At 40.5% G+C, this 22,262-nt stretch overlaps 1 protein-coding gene across 2 annotated transcripts in view; it reads right to left on the bottom strand.

The window, feature by feature from the left end:
• The window catches only part of LOC126253566 (histone-lysine N-methyltransferase E(z)), a 111,606-nt gene that overhangs the window by 64,028 nt on the left and 25,316 nt on the right, over window positions 1-22,262 (bottom strand). For both annotated transcript variants that reach the window (XM_049954985.1, XM_049954986.1), the window contains exons 5-6: window positions 20,060-20,325; window positions 16,316-16,479 (exon numbers count right to left, since the gene is read on the bottom strand). In XM_049954985.1, the coding sequence (XP_049810942.1) occupies window positions 16,316-16,479; window positions 20,060-20,325 (430 nt within the window). The remainder of the gene's footprint in view (window positions 1-16,315; window positions 16,480-20,059; window positions 20,326-22,262) is intronic.

The following is a 22,262-nucleotide window of genomic DNA, read 5'->3' as shown; positions in this document are numbered from 1 at the left end:
AATACTTTGAGGATATCACATTAGAAACAGACCGCCTAAAACCCAAGGTCTTTTATCATTATGTGGACGATACTTTTGTGGTCTGACCACACGGCGACAACACCCTAAAAGAATTTCTCTACCATCTGAACAACATACATGTGGACATCAAGTTCACAATGGAATTAGAAAAAAATGTGTGCCTACCCTTCCATGATATCCTAATAAAGAAGAAAATGGGCTGCACACTGGGTCACTTGGTCTACTGAAAGAAGACACATACAGATCTGCGCCTCAACTCCAACAGCTGCTATGACCCAGCAGAACGGAACTCAGTGCTCACTACCTTTGTCCGCAGAGCGCAAGACATGCGACAAGGACAGTCTACCTACTGAGATGCAGTACCTGAAGAAAATCTTCCAGAAGAATGGCTACACTGAAACGTAGATTAGATACGCTCTCAAGACAAGCAAGAAGAAGGACCTTCAGGAAGAAGAGGACAACAAGGGCATGGAATTCCTCCTGTAAGATGGTCACCCCCAGCATAGATCACCAGTATACTGGAGAAGAACAAAATCAAAACCATCTTCTGTCTAGCAAAAATCAGGAATATTCTGGGATCAATGAAGGACAACTTGGGTTTAAGAACACCGCGTGTCTACAGCATTTCCTGTGAATGTGGAAAATAATATATCGGACAGACACACTGTTGCATTACACAACGTCTCTCTCAACACATGAGAAGTGGTTCACCTTGGACAAACGGAAAAATCCTTGATAGGAGCGCACAGCCTCAGAGAGCACACGGTTCAATTTGAACCGGGCCTTTTTATTATTAAAGATGCAGTGGAGATATGAGTCAATGATAACCTGGTCAACCGGGATAGCCGCTTCCAACTTTGCACCACATGGGACACAACATTAGCAATAATATAAGGAGAGCGCACCAATGGAAGCACGATGGTGTCGCGGCTTATGGAATAAACAGGTCGACTGAGATGAGACACTGGGACCTGCCGCATGCCCCCCCTCCCCCCCCCCCCTCACCCCACCATGTGCCGTCGCACCAATTCCACTCGCATCTGTCTGGTCTAACTGGTGCCGAGGATGCAGAGAAGCCCATGGTCCAGTGGCTATAAAGACCCAGACGAGATGTGAACCCAATACTTCGCCCGAAGATGGCAAGTAAGAAACTTGCTAAAACGTTGCCGCAGATTGGCAACTGAATCTCACAGACAGACCAATTTTCCTGAATGTATTTTTGCTGATTTGTTTCTTCACAAAAGGTGTGTGATATTTTTAAAGATGGTACTTCTTTATACTATCCATAATACTGCAGAATCTCCTGCCTAAGATCTGGTAATTTTTGTAATAATAAAGAACCAAGATTATTTATGGATGTCAGTGAACTCTAAAGCAGGAGGAGGATGAGGAGAAGGTTGTTTGAAAATAGGTGTTTATAACTCTTAGCCACAAGACACTTACATTACACCTGCCAAGATTATGAACTTTATACAAAGAATTGCAAAGTGGTCATGGCTGGAAATTTATTGTAATCCAATTGCTTGCAAAATTCCAAATCTGTTAAGACTCATTCAAACTACTATGCACAGTTAGCAAATGTTTTATCACCAACAAATGATTGTGGATAACGGTGTGTGGGTGTAGTAGTTTACAAATTAGTCAGGTGTAGGACAATACAATTGTTACCCATCAGCTTTATTTCACTAATTAAGAAAATATATCGGCACTTATGTACGTCATTTTTTCACGGAAAGATAAAATTTTACTCTCTTCAAATGAATAAAGGAAAAGAATAGCTTTGTGGTCACTAGAATACTTTTTTTTCCTTCACTCAACACAAAATGGCAACATCTAAATAATCTACAGTTTAGAGACCAAGTAGCATCCCAATGAGCCAAACATGCCTTAAATGGTGGTGGGCCTTTCAAGAACTGATATTTGAGCATTTAGATGACCAGCTAGAAACATTAGTGGGAAATCGGTTCACAGAAAACCAAATTCAGAAGCCTACATAATCATAATGTGTATGCCAATGCTCTGTACAATGTGGATGTGGTTGTTGCCAGAGGTACAGAAATCATCTATTACTTCTCTGCAGTGACTGATAGGTACGCCTTATAGCTACTGTGTAATATCCATCTTGCTAGACACCTGCAAAGAAAACCTGAGTCAATATGGCAAAAAAGGTAAGTTCCTAAGAATATAGAGATACTCAACCAGTCGTCTGGCATCTTTGTGAATTTCTGTCCTTAAGAGGTGACACTGTTCACTTTGCAGATTGCCAGGTTGACCCCCCCCCCCCTCCCCACCAACACACACACACACACACATGCACGCATGATTCAATGATGGCTCTTCCCTCGATCCATGCCAACTCATACAATTATACAAGTCAGCTGACTTGTTCATCAAAGCATCTCTTCTGTCGTCGTGGCGAAAGACTTTTTTTTATGAGATTTAATCCTTTTCTCATCTTCTAATGTCACAGCAGCAAAAGCATCAACTGACCCCCCACGCACACACACACTCCACTCCCAAGGGCAAGGAGCTTGACATATTATAGAACTTCCAAATCTTTTTACGGGGTTTATGTCTGGATAATATTATAGCAATTAGACGACAACAAATCCATTTTCTTGCAGAAGCTTGTTTATACAATAAACAGGAGAAGGTTGGTGCTTCTTAACTAACGGCAGACAAAATTTCACTTGATCTGGCTTATAGTGTAAGTTATTACTGGCCATCAAGGACTGTATTTCACTTTTTAGCCAACTAGAGTTTTTTGGGATATGATGCCATCATCAAATGAAAACACTTTTTGGATGTATTCCTGTAATAATTGGGACTCCACATATTTTTTAAAATTTTTGCTGCCAATTTTTGAATAACAGTATAAGGTTTTGCATTTTGAGTAACATATGAGATGCTGACCCTAAACAAAATCCATGTCACCCCATGCATGCACAACAATTTAACACTCACTTTTGTTCCGACAATACTCATCATGCAGTCACTATGCCAACATTTATTTATGTTTCATGTAAATAAGCCACTGGCTACTTTAATTTCAATGTTTAATTCTTTTATAAAAACCCATGACCTTTTTGAAATTATGTTCTTTCATTCGCATGTGCTGATCAGTTTATTCTGATCTCCCCCCCCCCCCCCCCCCTTTTAACTGAATCTCACAGACAGACCAATTTCCCTGAATGTATTTTTGCTGATTTGTTTCTTCACAAAAGGTGTGTGATATTTTTAAAGATGGTACTTCTTTATACTATCCATAATATTGCAGAATCTCCTGCCTAAGAACACATTTAAACATATTGGCAAAGGAATATTTATTGTGTGGATCTTCTTTCTTCTCCTTTGGCCAAAGTACATGAATTCCACTTCCTCCTGTAATTTGCAAATGACTGCTGTGCTCAACTAACATTTTGCTAGCACATTCCATAACTTTTTCTGTTTGTGTATTTATCAGTTTCTATGGGACAATGTGAGGCAAAGCTACTTGGTCATGGAATAAGTTAGTACCAAGTTAATAGAATGCTGATCAGAAAATTTATAAGCAAATAATCAGTCAATTAATTAAACATGAAAAAAGAAAGTATAGGAATAAATAACACATTACAGAGAGAAGTTCTCAACTACTGTGAGGAACTCCTGTTCTGAACAGGAGTGTGCATTAAGTAAATCTTTCAACTTGATTAGAACACTTGGGGTTTATCACTTAATTCTTTCAGTTCTGCTGGAAGCCTATTGAGAATGAAATCTGCTGAACAGTGCACACTTTTTTGTACAGTGCTTAAGGAAGTACTATCCAAGTTTCTATCATTTTTCCATCTTGTGTTCACTGAATGAATGTTGAAGTTTCTTCTGAAAGAGTCAATATTGTCAACATATCCCATGATATAACATATGTACAGCGACACTGAGTTAGAATTCAGAGACACTTGAACAATCGCTGTTTGAATTCTGCAAATTACTCCAACTGCCATCTAGTAGCAGCTTCCAAAATGGGCAGGTCAGACTGTCCAGTATAGTCTGCTCCCTGTCAGGAGACCTTGCAACCTACACATGGAAGTGGATCTCCCAGGTCTTTTGTGCATGCAGGTAAGATTAGCCATGAGACCCTGTAGTGAACGGGCGTGTATGTCTCCCAGCTAAGTTAGGAGCCACAGTTGGCGCGCTGCCTGTACACATTGTAAGCTTTATTCTAATAAACACTTATATCATATAATTTGTTCCATCCAATTATTGTGAGTGGAAATAAGGGGAGGACAGTGGGTCCTCTCACACTATACACTCACATTCCAATGTACCACCACTGGAGGAAGAGCCTGTGCATACATTCTATGGTCCTCTGGGCCGGATACAGTGACCATGCGGAATTTATGTTCATGTGGATTTATTTTTTGGTATTTGTGAACTCTAAAAAACTACGTGTGAGCTGGGCACGTTATCGGTTTCGTTGTTGACCGCTTTCGAGTGTCCCAAGGCCTGTTTGGGACTTCGACAATAACAGCCTTAACAACGGTGATCAGGGGCATATTTGTGAACGTTTAATGTGTCTCAAACTCAAACGCGAGAAGCACAGAAACATGTCGGCACCAGGTGACGTCACCTCCTGCTCCCGCCGAAACTTTGTGCCGACAGACTGCGATGCCTGCCACGCCAGCTGTCAGTGCCCGTGACGCAGCGGGGTGACGTCATCTCCTGCTCCCTCCGAAACTTTGCGCCGACAGAGACTGTGATGCCTGCCACGCCAGCTACCAGTGCCCATGATGCAGTTGCTGTTCCAGTTCGTACTGCCTCATATTGCTGCTGCTGCAACCTGGCAAGTGCAACTGTTGGCTTCCTGCTATCATTTTCCTGGTCCTAAAATGGAGCCCTCAGAGAAAACAAAATTAGTCAAGCAGAGAGGTGTAACAAAGCTGCCTTCGTGCGCTTAGCGAGCTTTGTGCAGTCTGCGGACAGTGCCAGCATCGAAATGCTGGAATCAAAATTAAGTCGATTGACTCGGATTCAGTCTGATTTTGAGTCATCTCAAACATGGAAGGAAACTGAAGACGAATCAGCAGATCATAGTAAGGACAGGGCAGAATTTGAGGATTCATGGCACTTCGCTGAATCCGCTATCAAGGGTTCAATGAAGAGGTACACCCAGCTTTTGCAGCAGCCTTTGGGCTCGAATCCGTCAGGCAGTGTTAGTTCTTTGAAACTACCCGCTATTAACCTGATAAATTTTGAAGGTGACTACCTTACATGGTCATCATATAGGGATACATTTGAGTCTCATTATGAATAACATTTCAATTGATGATGTTCAAAAACTTCATTACCTTAATTTGTCTTTATGAGGTGAAGCTAGAGACCTATTGAAACATATACTTGCCACAGCAGGAACCCATCGACAGCCTGGGGACTTATTACACAAAGGTATAATAACACAAAAATAATTGCTGCCAGACATGCTAAGGCTTCGTTGGCCTTACCTACAGTCAGCCATAGGGCAGCGAGCGATTAGAGGCAACTAATTAATCACGTATGTAGCCATTTCGAGGCCTTAGAAGCTCTCAAATCTGGTGTTCCACTTCATGAAGTTATTCTCTCAGAAGACATTCTGTCTAGTATGTGACCCATGAATCATCAAGAGTGGGAGGTAAAGATGCCTGGGTTGACATTCACCACATTAAATCAACTGATAGATTTTCTGGAAACAAAATGTCAGGCCCACGAGTTGATCAGGTTCTGGGATAACACCTCAAGGGACCCACAAGGACATGCCAATAATTCAAATGTAACGAGACCTGAAGAGTGCTCATCTGGCTAATTCTGAAATTGAGGAGTCATGTAATTTTTGTAGTGAACCTCATACTATCACTAAATGCAAGGGGTTTCAATCACTAAATGTTGATGAGCGGAGGGCATACGTGTCAAAAAATAAGCTTTGTTTTTTGTGCACCCATTCTGGTCATTTCTCGACTAAATGCAAGATTTCTCCTTGTAAGACCTGTAAAGCAAGCCAGAACATACTGCTCCACAAGCCTGCTGAACCAAGGAATGGACAGAACAGTGAATCAGGAGGCCATTCCTTGGCCTATCAAGCTACGAACAGGAAAGCAAACATCCATTGTAATGTTTTGTTGGCAACAGCTGTTGTCAACATTAAGGACAGCAGGTTTGCAGAGTTCTGCTAGATGATGCGAGTCAGCTATCCTTTATATCTAAGGGCATGGCAGAGAAATTAAAACTGAAATGAAGTAAACATTCGTTTCCTGTGAAAGGCACAAACAATGCCTTTGCAGCCTCAGTGTCTTACACCGGTAATGTTGAACTGTCGTCTAGACTCAACGACTTTCATGTTAGAACCACTTGTGCTATTGGAGACAATGTCACCAGTGACCTACCAGTGAGCATGACAGACACAAGGTCCTGGAGTGTCCCATGTAATCTTCTGCTCGCTGATCCAGAATTCAACAAGCCTGCCACAGTAGATTTAATTCTTGGTGCTGAGGTTTTCTTTGATGTTGTTTGTAAGGAAAGGCTGGTGAAACCAAGTCATCCTTCACTTGTCGAAACAAAATTTGGTTGGATTTTGTCTGGTAGGGTGCCTTCAACTGCATGCAAAATGCCTCGTTCCACAGTGACCTTGTGCTTTGTTAGAGGTGACAGTTTAGATACCAAACTGCAAAGGTTTTGGGAGTTAGAGGAGCTGTCTACGAAAACGATGAGTAAGCAGGATAAAATATGTGATGCTCACTTTCAGTGCCACACGACACGAGATGAAGAAGGGAGATTTGTGGTTTGACTACCAGTGAAACCTGACTGTTAACCCTTAGGTGAATCACAACAACAAGCCTCTCCGAGACTGGTGCATCTTGAGAGGAGATTTAAAAGGCAACCGAATCTGCAGAAGGAATATTCTGCATTCATGCATGAATATGTCAAACTGGGACACATTGAGATCTCTAATTCTCAAGGTATTATTGGTCCAAGGTGTTTCCTTCCACATCATGCTGTCTTCAAAGAATGCAACTCCACTACTAAGTTGAGGGTAGTATTTGATGGGTTGCCATTTCTAATGGAGTATCTCTCAATGATATCTTGATGGTTGGTCCCATGATCCAGCCAGATTTATTTTCCATTATTATAAAATTTCGCTCCTTTAATGTGGCTCTGTCAGCTGACATAGCAAAAATGTATCACCAAGTCTCTCTCCATCTTGATGATAGGAACTTCTGGAGAATTCTGTGGTGGGAATCACCATCTGAACAGATGCAAGAGTATAGGCTGTGTACACTCACTTATGGAACTGCTCCTGCTGCCTTTCTTGCTACCAGATATATTTAACAGTTGGCTTTGGAAAATCAAACAGGTTTCCAATGGCGTCACAAATGTTGATGTCTAGCTTTTATGTGTACGTCTTCTTAGGTGGATCAGCTACGGAATCTGAAGCTCAGGAACTTCAAATCCAGCTGACTCAACTACTTGTTTCTGGGGGGGTTTCTACTGAGGAAATGGTGTTCCAATAGTCACAAGGTCATGGAAAAAATTCCTGTGCAGGACAGAGAAACGTCTTCGTCTTGTCATCTTACTGGTGAACAAGCCATAAAAACATTAGGGATATTATGGCACGCAGACTCTGACACATTCCACTGCCATGAGCAGCTGAAGAGTCATCGGCTCTCAAAGGTTACCAAGTGCAATGTCTTGTCTACAATAACATCAATCTATGACCCACTGGGGCTTCTAGGTCCAGCAGTCATAAGATGTGATTTGTTCTTGCAGCACTTGTGACAACTAAGCCATGATTGGAATGAAATTCTTCCATCCAACCTCACTGACGAATGGAATGCTGTTTGTGTGCAACTGCCTTCCCTAAATGGTATTTTGATTAACAGGAAGCTCATTTCTTGCCCCCAGTATGTTAAATTACAAATTCATGGTTTTTGTGATGGTTCACAGTCGGCATATGGTGCGTGTGTATATGTCAGATGTGTTCTTCCCCATAACAGTGTGTTGGTCTCATTGGCTGCAGCCAAATTTCGGGTTGCCTCTGTAAAACAACAGTCTCTTCCACGACTGGAATTATGTGGTGCTCTGCTTCTTGCTCAACTCATTCACAAGGGGGCCAATGCCTTAGACATCATAGATAGTGGCGACAATCATATGTGGACGGACTCCACAATAGTTCTTTGCTGGCTGCAGCATAGTCCTGGTCATTGGAAATTTTTGTTGCCAACAGAGTCTCTCAAATCCAGGAACTGAGTTCAGCTGCCAACTGGAGACATGTCAAATCAGAGGATAATCCTCCTGACCACCTATCATGTGGTATTAATCCAGCTGCTTTGAGTTCACTTGTTCAGTGGTGGTCTGGCCCATCATGGCCTAGATTCTCCTGCTGCTGTCCTAATTGGACAGCCCCTTTGTGCTTATCATGAACCCTCTGTCCTTGAGATCCCCGCCAACATACTGCATAGACAACAACTTGTACAGCAGTTGCATCAGTCGTTTTGGAAGAGGTGGTACACAGAATATATACACGATCTGCAACAACGCAGAAAATGGACATTGGAAGCAGCATGGCAACCCCGGATCGGTGATCATGTGTTGGTCAACGAAGATAATTTTCCTCCCTTGGTGTGGAGGGTAGGTGTCACTGACCAGCTGTTTCCCGGTCCTGGTGTGTGTGTGTGTGTGTGTGTGTGTGTGTGTGTGGGGTGATGGTAAAAACTGCTAATGGGCCCATAGTAAAATTGTGTCCCCTGCCTAAGCAGTGGATCATTAAGTGTTTCCTCAGATCTGTGTAGTGGTATATGATACACGGCCACTGCCAAACTGCCATTTACTGGAACAACCTCTTAATTCATAAGATAAGCTTGGCAGGCTGTGGATGTTTCTTGAGGACTAATTGCTGTTACTACTGATTTTCATGTTTTATGTATTATGATATAAATACTTTATTGTTTTGTGTCCTAAATTTTAGTACCCATCGTGTTTCACATGCAGTGTGACAGTAGTGTTGGCATCTCAAATGTTAGTGTATTTTTGTTTTATGTGAATTGATATTGAGTCTAGTTACATTTTTGTTGTTTTCCTTGTTTTGATTTTGTTATTTGTTAAAATTTTGGTTATTTGTAAAATGAGAAAACTCATTTTAGAGTGGGAGTATGTTTGGACTCTAACTTATTCCCAGTGCCATCTAGTGGCAGCTTCCAAGATGGGCAGGTCAGACTGTCCAGTATAGTCTGCTCCCTGTCGGGAACCTTGCAACCTTCATGCGGAAGTGATCTCCCAGGTTCTTTGTGCGTGCACACAGGATTAGCCGCGAGACCCCGTAGCCTGTAGCAGACGGGCGTGTACGTCTCCCAGCTAAGCCAGGAGCCACAGTTTGCGCGCTGCCTGTGCACGTTGTAAGCTTTATTCTAATAAACACTTATATCATATAATTTGTTCTGTCCAATTATTGTGAGTGAAAATAAGGAGAGGACAGTGAGTCCTCTTGCACTATATACTCACACTCTAATGTACCACCATGGGAGGAAGATCCCGTGTGTACAGTGGCCTACATAAATTTTGTAAACTGACAGCGCAGATCAGTTTGACTGCTCATTTCTGGGCTAAAAATATTATTGGTGAGCACACAGAGTTACCCCAAAATAAAGGAGAGTGAAAGTAAGCAAAGTAGATAAACCTTTATGTTTTGGTGTCAGATACAGTGGGGATTAGACTTAATGAACAACGAGCATTCACTTTTTGGAACATGATACTTCCAAGAAAGCCTTCTGTCTGCCCTTAGTCCTAAGAATTTAAAAAGGATGACTTCACTGACTGACTGAACAGATTAGGACAATAAAAATTTCACTTCTACAAGAGCTTTGTGTCAGAAACTGTATACATTGTGTTTTGATACAGTTAAGCATTAATCTGTTCTCTGAAAGTGAGGCGCTGATATTACCGACTATCCTTTTACTATAGCGTTTATATTACGTTCCACATCTTTCGCAATAATACTTTGGTTATCTGCAAGAGAACAATGTTTTGTCATCTGTCATGTTTAGTGACGGATCATTGAAATACACCAAAAAAGGGAATAGTCTCAAGATAAAACCCTGTGATATCCCCCACTTTGCTTGACCCCAATTTGATTCAAACCTCTCCCCTCTCTGTTGACACCAAAGGAAAACATGCTGCTTCCTACTTTCCAGATATGAAGTGAACCCCTGATGATGTTTTCCCTAATCCCTTAATGTTCCAACTTATTATGTCATACAAAAATAAGTGCTTTTACTAAATCTATCTACAGTCTAGCCCTGCTAGTGCCTTACACATGACAGAATTAATAGCATTTTCTGTGGATACTCCCTTCCTAAAGCCAAACTGAGAGTCTGATAGCATACTATGTGTACTGGGATGTGCCACCATTCTCCTATACATTGCTGTCTCCACTTCTGAAAACACTGACAGCGAAGAAACTGGTCAGCAACTGTCTACATTATCTCGTTCATTCTTTTTATAAAGTGGTTTCAGTAACGAGTATTTCAATCTGTCAAGAAATTGACCATACCTGATGACTGTACATTTGAAACAGAACTGGAGACATCAGAAAGTTTCAGATATGTTACATAACGGTATGAGAGATTCCAAAACCAGATTTTCAAGTACAAAACATGCAGATTCTGAGAATAATTTATTGGTTATTAACTGCAGATTAAACTGAAGAAATTGCAGAAAGGCAGGACATTAAGATGGAGTTTGGATAAACTGAAAGAACCAGAGGTTGTTGAGAGTTTCAATAGAAGAATTAGCCAATAATTGACTGACACAGGGGGAAAGGAATACAACAGAAAACAGATAGGTAACTTAGAGATATGGAGTAGTGTAGGCAGCAAAAGATCAGAGATAAAAAGACTACATCCAACACTTATCCTTGGATGACACATGAGAGAAATGATGATATGAGTAAATATAAAAATGTAGCAAATGAAGCAGGTGAAAAGGAATGCCGATTTCTAAAGAATGAAGGGGACAGGATGTGCAAACTGGCAGAGCAGGAATGGCTAGACGAGGAATGCAAGGCTGTGGAAGCATGAATGACTGTGGGAAACATAGATGTAGCATGTAGGAAACATAATGTGGCGTTTGGAGGAAAGAGAAGCAAGTCTCTGCTGCTGCCTGTGTAACTGAAAACTTGTCACTTGAATCTGTTGTTGGATAGAAGTGGACTGTGCTAGCATAGACAGGAGAGCAAGTACACAAGGTTGCAGGTATAACTGAGGACTCATGGCATTGCTGCTACTTGGGCATGATGATTGTTATAGACAAATACAATGACTTATAAGTTAGCTTTTAATTACACATACATTTACAAGAAGAGATGTGTGTGTGTGTGTGTGTGTGCGCGCGCGTGCGCGCGCACGCGCGGATGGGTACCTATATGAATGCATGTACATACATGTGTGTGTATATGTTTGTATGTATGTAGATACAAAAAAAACTTTTTCAGATACTGCTGCAAATTTATTTTAATATGTATTCTCGATTCAGACAATATATAACAATTATGTTGACATACACACACTTTTTGACAGGTCACAGAGGCTACGGTGACGATACAATGAAACAGGGCACAAGGATGAAGTGTATTCTCTACACGGCAATTAATTATTAGCAGTCTTCAAAAAGGTTGTAGAAATAAAGGATAACCTACACAAATCACTATCAGCCCATAAACCCAAGTTGCCATTACCAAAAGAATAAGTAAATAGCATGCTCTTTGCTTGCAGGAACATAACAGTGCATTGCTCTGTACCCAGTTTCCGTTTGATGGAGCACATTATGTTTCCTCATACTGGAGATGGAACAGACAAGAAAAAAATCATTTTGATTGCACTGGATGAACTTTGTGTCCCCCCCCCCCCCAATACATCTGTAATTGTATACACTGTAGCACTTAATTTTCATCTCACACACTTCACAGTCTCACAAAACACAGCTTTATTAGAGGCCACCTGATACCAACAATTGATCATTTCACCCTGTCAGTGCTACTTTACAACAGGATAAGTGTGCACTCAGTTCCCTTATTCCCAACAGCCCACTCCAGCATGCTTTTGTAAGAGAGAACAAGTTGATGTGTAGGAAGCGACTGCAGCACCACTGTTCTCAAATTAATCATACTTGTGGAACTACAATGGGAAGAAAAGAAGCCAACATAGCACTGACATAACAGTGGTGCCTTGATTTCTAGTGTATCCAACCCATGACATTACATTTGCAATTGCTCCATTTCTGATCTCTCGTGGAATGGATACATAAAGGGTCTCTAAAGGAAAGCAACCTTGTGGACAGTATTACAGAAGGAGACGAGGAAGCAAATGAAGAAGAGATAGAAAATACAATACTGAGATTGATAGAGCACTGAAAGAGTTAATTCCAAACAAGGCTCCTCGAGTAAACGACATTCCCTCAAAATCACTGAAATCCTTGGTAGTCAGCCACAACAAAGCCATTCAACTTGGTGAGTAAGATACATGAGATAACATGCATAAGAGAGAGAGAGAGAGAGAGAGAGAGAGAGAGACCTGTGTTTATAGTATTTGTACATCTTGTGAAGACTTTTAACAATGCTGACTGGAAAACATTCTTTTAAATTCTGGAGGTAGCATGGTTAAAATACAGGAAGCAAAAGATTATTCACAACTTGCACAGAAATCAGACTGCATTTATAAGAGTCTGAGAATATGAAAGAAAGACAATGACTGCAAATGGAGGGACACAAGGTTATATAGCCCACTCCCCTTTTTATTGAACCTATAAATTGAACAAGCAGTAAATGAAACTAAGGAAAAATTTGGGAGGGAAATTAATGATCAGGGGAAGAAGTAAAAACCTTGAGGTTTGCTAATGACACTGTAATTGTGTCAGAGATAGCAAAGGACTTGGAAGAGAAGCTGAATGGAATGGACAGTTGAAAAGAGTTTATCAAGAAGAACATCAACAAAATTAAACTTGTGTAATGGAATGTTGGTGAATTAAATCAGGTGATGCAGAGGAAATTGGATTAGGAAGTGAGACACTAGAAGCAGTGGATGGGTTTTGCTATTTGAGTAGGAAAATAACCAGTTATGGCTTAAGTATAAGATATAAAAACTTTCTAAAGCCAAGACTGCATAAATTTTCTTTATTTACTCTATTTACGAACAACCAGTTTCGACAGACTTTACTCTCATCTTCAGGTCTTCAAGAATTTATGTTATAAAATGTGTTCATTTTGAGCTGACCTCATGCCAACCCAAAATGAACATGTTTTATAACACAAATTTTTGAAGACACGAAGATGGCAGCAAAAACTGTCAAAAGCGGTTGTTTGTAAATAAAGAAATATTTGTGTGATCTTGGCTTTAGAAAGTTTTTACCAGGTAAAACAGATCACTCCTTCCAATTTCTCAGTATGAGAAAATTCAACTAAAAGACATAACACACATGTGAGCAATAGCACGAAAAGCAGTTCTGAAGAAGATAAAAAAGTTACCATCAAATGTAAATTTAAGTGTCAAGAAATCTTTTCTGAAGGCTTTTGTGGGGGAATGTAGCCTCGCACAGAAGTGAAATGTTGGCAATAATCATTACAGACAATAAGAGACTAGAAGCTTTGAAACATGGTATTAAAGAATAATGCTGAAGAATAAATGAGCAGATTCAAAATTAATAAGACACTGAATTAAATTTGTGAAAAAAGAAATTTATGGTACAACCTGCCTAAAAGAGGGAATCAATTGATGGGACACACCCTGAGATGTTACAGAATTGTGGGGAGTAAAAATTGTAGTGGGAGATCAAGGCCAAGGCCGAACTACAGTAACTACGTTCAAATTGATGTAGGTTGCAGCAGTTATAGAGAGATGAACAGACTTGCACAGGATAGTTTATTAAAAAGAAGAAACCACAGAAAAAAGTTAGCTACCGATCATACACAAGCATGTTAAATTTCTACATTTTACTGCAACCTGCATAAGACGCTATATTCTTTGAACTATGTAAAATCTTACAGTGACACAATCTTTTTAAAAAATATATGTAATCTCTGTTCAAAAGCCTGAGATCGTCTGTTTCTAACAGCAATTTCAAGGCAAGTATTTTAGCTCTTCTTGCCAGAAAGGTTAATAAACACATGCATATAAATATTATCTGTTGAACTTGGGCAACAAGTCATACTCAATAACTTGATTGGAAACAGTAAAATATGTGTTCAAAGTACAACTGGACAAGGAAGGAGACGGAAAGGTTCCTTCCATCATCGTGAGACAGTCATCAGATGTAAGAGAGTACAGATAGGTACTTTAAACACATTTTCCTATTTGTTCCTCAAAGGTCTACTCAAAAATGTCACTAAAAGTCATTTTGGAAGTTTATGCAGTGAAACGTTGGTTTCATCGTCACAAGAAACCAGTTATATTTAATTATCTCACTTACAGATAAACAAAAGAGAAAACAACAACAACAACGAATAAACTTCATCACATTAAAATAATTAATTTTAATAAAACAACACATTATAAAGTTAACAACAAATCACAGAACAGGGTCCTTTTCTTATACGAACAGCTTTTCTTTCAAAATGAAGTTTTTTTCTTCCTTCAAATTAGGAACAAAAAATTAGAAGTTCATACATTAAATGGTACAACACATTTTGCTTTAACTAATGTGGTGTTACAACAAATCATGACTGCAGTGTAAGCAAATTATGCTAGATTACACTGAGTAAATTTCCAAAATTCTAAATGTATCATACGATAAAACTAAGCCAAGTGTTGGAGTACCATTCCAGTTTCAGAGAGGGAATAAAATTAAAGTAATACAAAGTTATTTAGAAATGTGTTGTAAGTCAACATGTGCACTGATAGTATTTCAACTCCACGATTGTCCTAATTTCTTCAAACACTAGAAACAACTTTCTTCTATAGCTGTCATATTATTGATTATAACTTTTGATACGACTACTTCTTGTATGAGGCAGCTTTTCAAAAATGGAATAACTTCACCTCCAAAAAATAAGATCATGACAATAATTGCAACCAGTTTTTTCACTTCTAAAACTATGTCTTTAAAAAAGGATCTAAGAAAACTAATGCGCACTGCTTACTGTTAATAATAAATTTCTGAGAAATTTCTACCTGTATTCCCTGCATATGAACAGTGAAAGACAAGTATACACCTAAAAAGAAGGCACCTTTCAGAGCCAGTCAGAAAAATCTGTAAACCTTACTTCAAGTGCAGAAATTCTGCTTTATAGTTAGACTGATTCTTCTCACATGCAGTGTGCATTTCAGTAAATAATACACTACTTTATGTAGGAATAATAATGAGCACAGACAATGATGAAATCTTCTCGAATAATCTATTAACAGTGAGGTAAGAGGATAAAAGAGTCTTACCTCGACTTGTGGCTGGACTTCCTGCCACTTTGCATGCTGCATACAAACAAAATACTCTCAATCAACAAAGTAAGTCTGAATTCAGTCTCACCCTGCCTAAAGTAGGCAATTTTTCCACCACCAAGTTCTCAGTTTCCACCAGGAACTACGCATGCTAGAAGTGTGTGTGGAAAAAAACCCATTGGAAGAGCTGCAAATTCAGCTCTTCTGATAAAATATGTAAACCGGTACAAAATATATCTAGCCTGTGATCACTGCTCCTCCCATCTCACTCTTTACATGTAGGATTAAAATTTCAAACCACCTGAGATTTTACTTTGTTAGCAATTGTTTTCTAAACTAATATTTAAAACTTTATCGGAGATCACATTAATCATGTTATCAATTGTCATGTTATGGAACTAGAAAGGCTTAACACCGTACAAACTATACAATAATTTAATAACGAGAACCAAACTCGAACACAAACATCTCTATGTTCCCAAACTATATTAGAAACCAGAAAGAAATTTTTTGGTGTACTAACAAGCTAGCACGAATTCTCTCCAAGATCAACAGCATGATGCCATTTAACATTCTCTATACATTTAAACTGGAAAAACAGACAAGGAAGTTTTATTTGAAGTGTGCACTGTGTTATGTCATCAGCTGGTGAAGGATTCAAAACTATCACATCTGTGATGAGTTTCCATTTCCAAACAGTTCGAACAATTTCAATTTTGAACAGTTTGAGAACGCTGAACTCATCAGATGTTCAGTTCAAGTTGATTCGTGAAAGAAAGTTTGCAGTTCCAGCATGGGGCAGTAGCTTCCACACACGCTCATACGCAATCCCGCGGAAACCGAGTCATCACACAGAATTTTGTACTCACGATGGAGGAAACAATCATATTTGAAGCAGCGACGGCAAAACAGCGTGTGAAATGAGTGCATTGTCTGTTCGCGTGGTACAGACTCTGCATTTGGTCCATCAATATTTGGAGTGCACTCTGGAGGAAGGGCATTTGGATCGAGTCGTTCCGTGAGTTCAATGTACCTGGAAGCATCAAATAACCACAGTTAACTACAAAACACTGCATAATAACCAATATCAAGCCCAGAAACTAATAAAAAACTACATACTGAAATTTGTTGTTAATAATGTAGGAAAAGATAGATCACTACTTATTGTAAGGAAGAAATGTTAAGTTGCAGACAGGCACAATTAGAAGACACTTCTACAAAGATTTTGCTAGAGTCTTCATCAGCAAAAGAGAAACACAGACCATTCTGGCCTGATCTGCTGGAGTTGGCTGTCACGTGTGTGAGGTGTGCCTGCTTGTGTGCATGAACGGCGTGTTTCTGTTTCTCTTTCGCTGATGAAGGCTGTGGCTAAAACTTTTTTGTAAGTGCCTTTCAATTGGGCCTATCTGTAACTTAATGTGTCTTCTTTAAGGTAAGTCACAATCTATCTTCCCCTACATTGTTGATATTCCGATGTGGATTTTCCATTGTTTGAAAATTATTATCAGGCAGAGAAACAAGGTGTGATCAAAGAGTAATGGGAATTTTTATTGTTTTTCAAGAATTTTTATTTATTCAACATCAACTTTGTTCCCTTCAAAGTAACCACCCCCAACCTCCAGCCTCCAGATAGCATACACTTGTGCCAGCACCCCTCTCATCTTGGAAGCATTTCTGGAACTCACTTTTTGTTATGGTGCTCAGCTCCTTCAGCGATTCTGTTTTTATGGTGATACAGCAGTTTTCTAGAAACATTTTCTGTCTTCTTCCACATTATCGTCAGTAACTGATGTGCTAGGGCATCCAAGGTGGTTGTCATTTTCAATGTCTTCTCGACCCTCTCTGAAATGTTTATACCTCTTGTAAACTCTTGTCTTGCTCACAGTAGATTTGCCTAGAGCCACAATCAACATTTTGAATGCAGTGCTGCACTTCATTTCATTTTCCAAGCAAAATTTAATACAAAATTTTGACCCATCTTTTGTGAAAGTAAAACTTTGCCAAGCACTCAAAAACATGTTTAACCTTATTGACTGTCAACAATAAATTAAACATTCAAAACAGCTGACAATGCATACGTAACACCAGGAACACATGAACCAACATTTTTCTTTTCTTTTCTTTTTTTAAACTGGCAGTATACTGCCAGCGAAATTAAAAAAAATTCCCATTACTTTTTGATTACACCTTGTATCTGCCAAAGATTACCACATTTGGCAATTTAAGTAAATATGCAAACAATATGTATAATGTGCAAATGATGTTTTTATACCCTACTGGCCATTAAATACCACGAAGATGACGTGCTACAGATGCAAAATTTAACCGATAGGTAGAAGATGCTGTGATATGCAAATGATTAGCTTTTCAGAGTATTCACACAAGGTTAGCACCGGTGGTGACACCTACAATGTTCTGACATGAGGAAAGTTCCCAACCGATTTCATACACAAACAGCAGTTGACCAGCAGCGTTGCCTGGTGAAACATTGTTGTGATGCGTTGTGTAAGGACGAGAAATGCGTGCCATCACGTTTCCGACTTAGATAAAGGTCGGATTGTAGCCTATCACGATTGCAGTTTATCGTATCACGACATTGCTGCTCGCTTTGGTCGAGATCCAATGACTGTTAGCAGCATATGGAATCGGTGGGTTCAGGAGGGCAATACGGAACGCCGCGTTGGATCCCAACGGCCTCGTATCACTAGCAGTCGAGATGACAGGCATCTTATCCGTATGGCTGTAATGGATCGTGCAGCCACGTTTTGATCCCCGAGTCAACAGATGGGGACGTTTGCAAGACAACAACCATCTGCAAGAACAGTTCGACAATGTTTGCAGCAGCATGGACTATCAGCTCTGAGACCATTGCTGCAGTTACCCTTGACGCTGCATCACAGACAGGAGCGCCTGCAATGGTGTACTCAACGATGAACCTGGCTGCATGAATGACAAAACGTCATTTTTTCGGATGAATCCAGGTTCTGTTTACAGCATCATGATAGTCGCATCTGTGTTTGGTGACATCGCGGTGAACGCACATTGGAAGTGCGTATTTGTCATCGCCATACTGGCGTATCACCTGGTGTAATGGTACAGGGTGCCATTGGTTACACGTCTCGGTCACCTCTTGTTCGCATTGATGGCACTTTGAACAGTGGACGTTACATTTCAGATGTGTTACGACCCGTGGCTCTACCCTGAATTCGATCCCTGCGAAACCATACGTTTCAGCAGGATAATGCACGACCGCATGTTGCAGGTCCTGTACGGGCCTTTCTGGATACAGAAAATTTCGACTGCTGCCCTGGCCAGCACATTCTCCAGATCTCTCACCAATTGAAAACATCTGGTCAATGGTGGCCGAGCAACTGGCTAGTCACAATACACCAGTCACTACTCTTGATGGACTGGGGTATCGTGTTTAAGCTGCATGGGCAGCTGTACCTGTACACGCCATCCAAGCTCTGTTTGACTCAATGCCCAGGTGTATCAAGGCCATTATTACAGCCACAGGTGGTTGTTCAGAGTACTGATTTCTCAGGATCTATGCACCCAAATTGCGTGAAGATGTAATCACATGTCAGTTCTAGTATAATATATTTGTCCAATGAATACCCGTTTATAATCTGCATTTCTTCTTGGTGTAGCAATTTTAATGGCCAGTAGTGTATAAGAATTTTTTCTACTGGTGGATTTTTTTTCTTTGCATCAGTTACCTTTAAGCACATAGCAGACTGCTGAAGCAAGCCTATCAAACAAAGAAATGGAGTGAGTGATGTGTAAGAGATTGAATATCAGCAAAAAAAGTGAAAATTCTGTTTCGAAAATATGTTAAAAGTCACAAGCAGAAATATGAACTGGCCAGTGCTAACCTTCTAGAGGTACCTCTCAGTACTGTTGACGACAATAACATTAAAACAGTTAACAGCACTTCTATCTTTTGATACCTTCAAACTCTTTCTTTAATGAGGGGCTGGTTGGAAGAGGATGGTCAGATGTGGGAAGGAAGGGTGGAAAAAGAGGGAGAGATAAGGAGGCCACCCAGAACCTACATCAAGGAAATACATTATGGAACATGAATAGAAGCCTCAATATCACGCATGATGTTCGTAGACACATGTACGATGTGAGAGTATGCATTGAAAGATGGTACTAGGTCTGGTGAGAGATGATAGATTGTGCAATCGTCACACGTAAAGGCCCAATTTGACAAGCTGACCACACAAAGGCCCACAATTATGCGTCTTTCAAGCTCTATCTGGTGTTGGTAACATTGTGTCAACTGAGTGTGTGGCACTGTTCATGGTGTTACCTAGTGCTCACTGTCTGATGCATTGCACATCCATTATCTACCATTCAGATATGATATGATAACATGGTGACAGCACTAACATACTGTTGTGACCTATGCTTCAATTAAAATCACTTTGTGATTAATGTTTTAGAGTGTCAAGTGATAGGGGCCAACAGCCTGCCAACTGTCATTCTTCCCTGAGTATACATGTTCACTGTGTTACAGGTTTTTCTCACTGATGCTTCACTGAAATTTTGCTGTTTTCTTTCTTAAAAAGTAAGTCATTCTTACTTAAATTTGGTCCAATGTCACTCACTTTTCCCTGAGTTCATCCGGCTGCCCTTTATCAGGAAACATGGCAGAAATAGCCTGGAAGATAACCATTGCTGGGAATGCCTTTGGTTGCTTATCTGCAGAACGTCGCTCTGGACCTGTGCCATTGCTATTTGATGAGTTGAAACCACTACTATGACGGTTGTTGTTCCCACTGCTATTATTGTGAGCACTTCCGCCATTTACCGAAGCACGGCTGCCTTTGTCCTTTGTTTCTTTCTCTGCGTGTTTATCACCAGCAGCTTCATCCTGGAAAATGGGGACAATGCTAACAATCAAACTAGATATATTAAGAAAACACAAACAAATAATTCTAAAAAAGACTAATCATACATTCCTCTCCATTTTTTCCCCTAATTTCTGTTTGCTTTATTTTTCTGTTTAACGTGGCATGTGGTCAAAAGACTCAGACATCCCATTTACACAGCTTTCAAAATAATTTTTTTCTGGAGCTAGTACATAGTTTGCAGGTGGACGGGCGTGGCTAGGAATGTGGGAGGGAGGTGTGGCAGTTGCATGGGCTATGCATGTGAGGTGCAGGTGTGAGAGCCATGGAGAGAGGTGCATGATGAATTGAGATTGAAATGTGAATCGGGAGGGGGTGATAGGATGGAGGGAAGAGAAATTGTCAGGTGGAGTGCGTGGGGACAGTGGGTTAACAGAAACTGAGGCCAGGAGGGTTACGGGAACAAAGGATGTGTTGCAAGGATAACTCCGACCTGTATAGTTCGGGAAAACCACCCACCGTTCCTCACACATAGCTTCCGTCAGAATTTTATGTCTTTACTTTTTCTTTCCCATTTGTAACAAAAACTTATGCATGATCAGATATCCTAATACCCTCAGTACAATTTCTTTAGTCCTTTTCATTCGCCAAATTGTCCTCCAGTTCCATTTACAACCACCCAAAGCTTTAATTCGTGCATTTCTCATTTTTCCTATCGCCATGTCAATCCAAAAGGGCCCATGCTCCATCTATCTATGTCAGTTCAGAAAAGTATCTCTTTCTCTAACTAAATCCAAGTACCACATCCTGTTTCCCTAATGCTGCCTGGCCATGGAGTCCCTCTGAATGACCTAGCCATAAATATTCCATTTTCTGGATCCCACGACTTCTTTCACAATGGTCTTCACCTTCTGAAATTCCACCAACCCCTATATCTCACAAACCTGTCACTGCAGAAACACATCTCCACGGCACAGGCACCTAGCACCACCTCCGTTTCCTCTGCAAAATAATGCTTCTGTGTAATCCTACTATACAGCTCATCTCCTAAATTTAAAATCCTGCCCACCAACACTTGGAAGAGCATTCCAGACAGTACCTCCATGCACTCCTGCCTTGGAGCACCACTATTCATCAACATCTATCCTAACCACAGTGGACTCTCTTGGTAACACTTCACAGAGAACAGACCCTGTATAAGTGATCTATTCAATTTAAACATCTTCCGAAGCTCCCTCCCAACATTCCGCACAATCCAGAAACCAAAACTCTGTTGTTAACCTTTTCAACAAAAACTTCAATCCCGTAGAAGTTTGAAACCTATCCAAAGGTCTCACGTTCAGCTCCAGACTCGAGATTAACTATTCTGGACTTGTCAAAGGCCTACTCTCCTTTTCCTGACCCCAAAGTGGAATCACTTTTTTGCCGCCAGTCCCTCCAACCAAGGCCAACTCAACCCCACTTTATACCACCATCCAACCATGACCAAACCCCATTCCCATCTAACCATCCCCTAGTCACCTTTTAAAAATTCCTTACCTCCAACTTGGCCTCGCCATCCTTCCGTAGGTCCCTTTCTATGACCACTAAGCTTTCAGCCACATACAACCTTAAAACAGACCCTGACCTTATCATCCTCCCTGCGGACAAAGGCTCCACAATCCTGCTGTGATGAATCACAGAGACTACCTGATGGAAAGCATCTGCCAACTGTCTGGCTATCTACAAGCTCTACCACAGAGATCCCATCCCAGAAGTCCAACATAACCTCTAATCCCTACTGAAATCAATAGGCCTATTCCAGAACTTCTCACTCGAGTCCATGTCCGTCCTCACCTTGATGACACCCCACAACCCTCCTACATGCTTCCAAAAATCAACAAACCCAACAATCCCAGATGCCCCATTGCAGCTGGTTATTGTGCTCCTATTTAAAGAATTTCAGCTCTTGTTGAGCAAC

Source organism: Schistocerca nitens, chromosome 4 (assembly GCF_023898315.1).
Source record: "Schistocerca nitens isolate TAMUIC-IGC-003100 chromosome 4, iqSchNite1.1, whole genome shotgun sequence".
NCBI classification, from domain to species: Eukaryota; Metazoa; Arthropoda; class Insecta; order Orthoptera; family Acrididae; genus Schistocerca; species Schistocerca nitens.
Note: the sequence above shows the minus strand (reverse complement) of the source record. Positions and strands in the feature narration are given on the sequence as shown.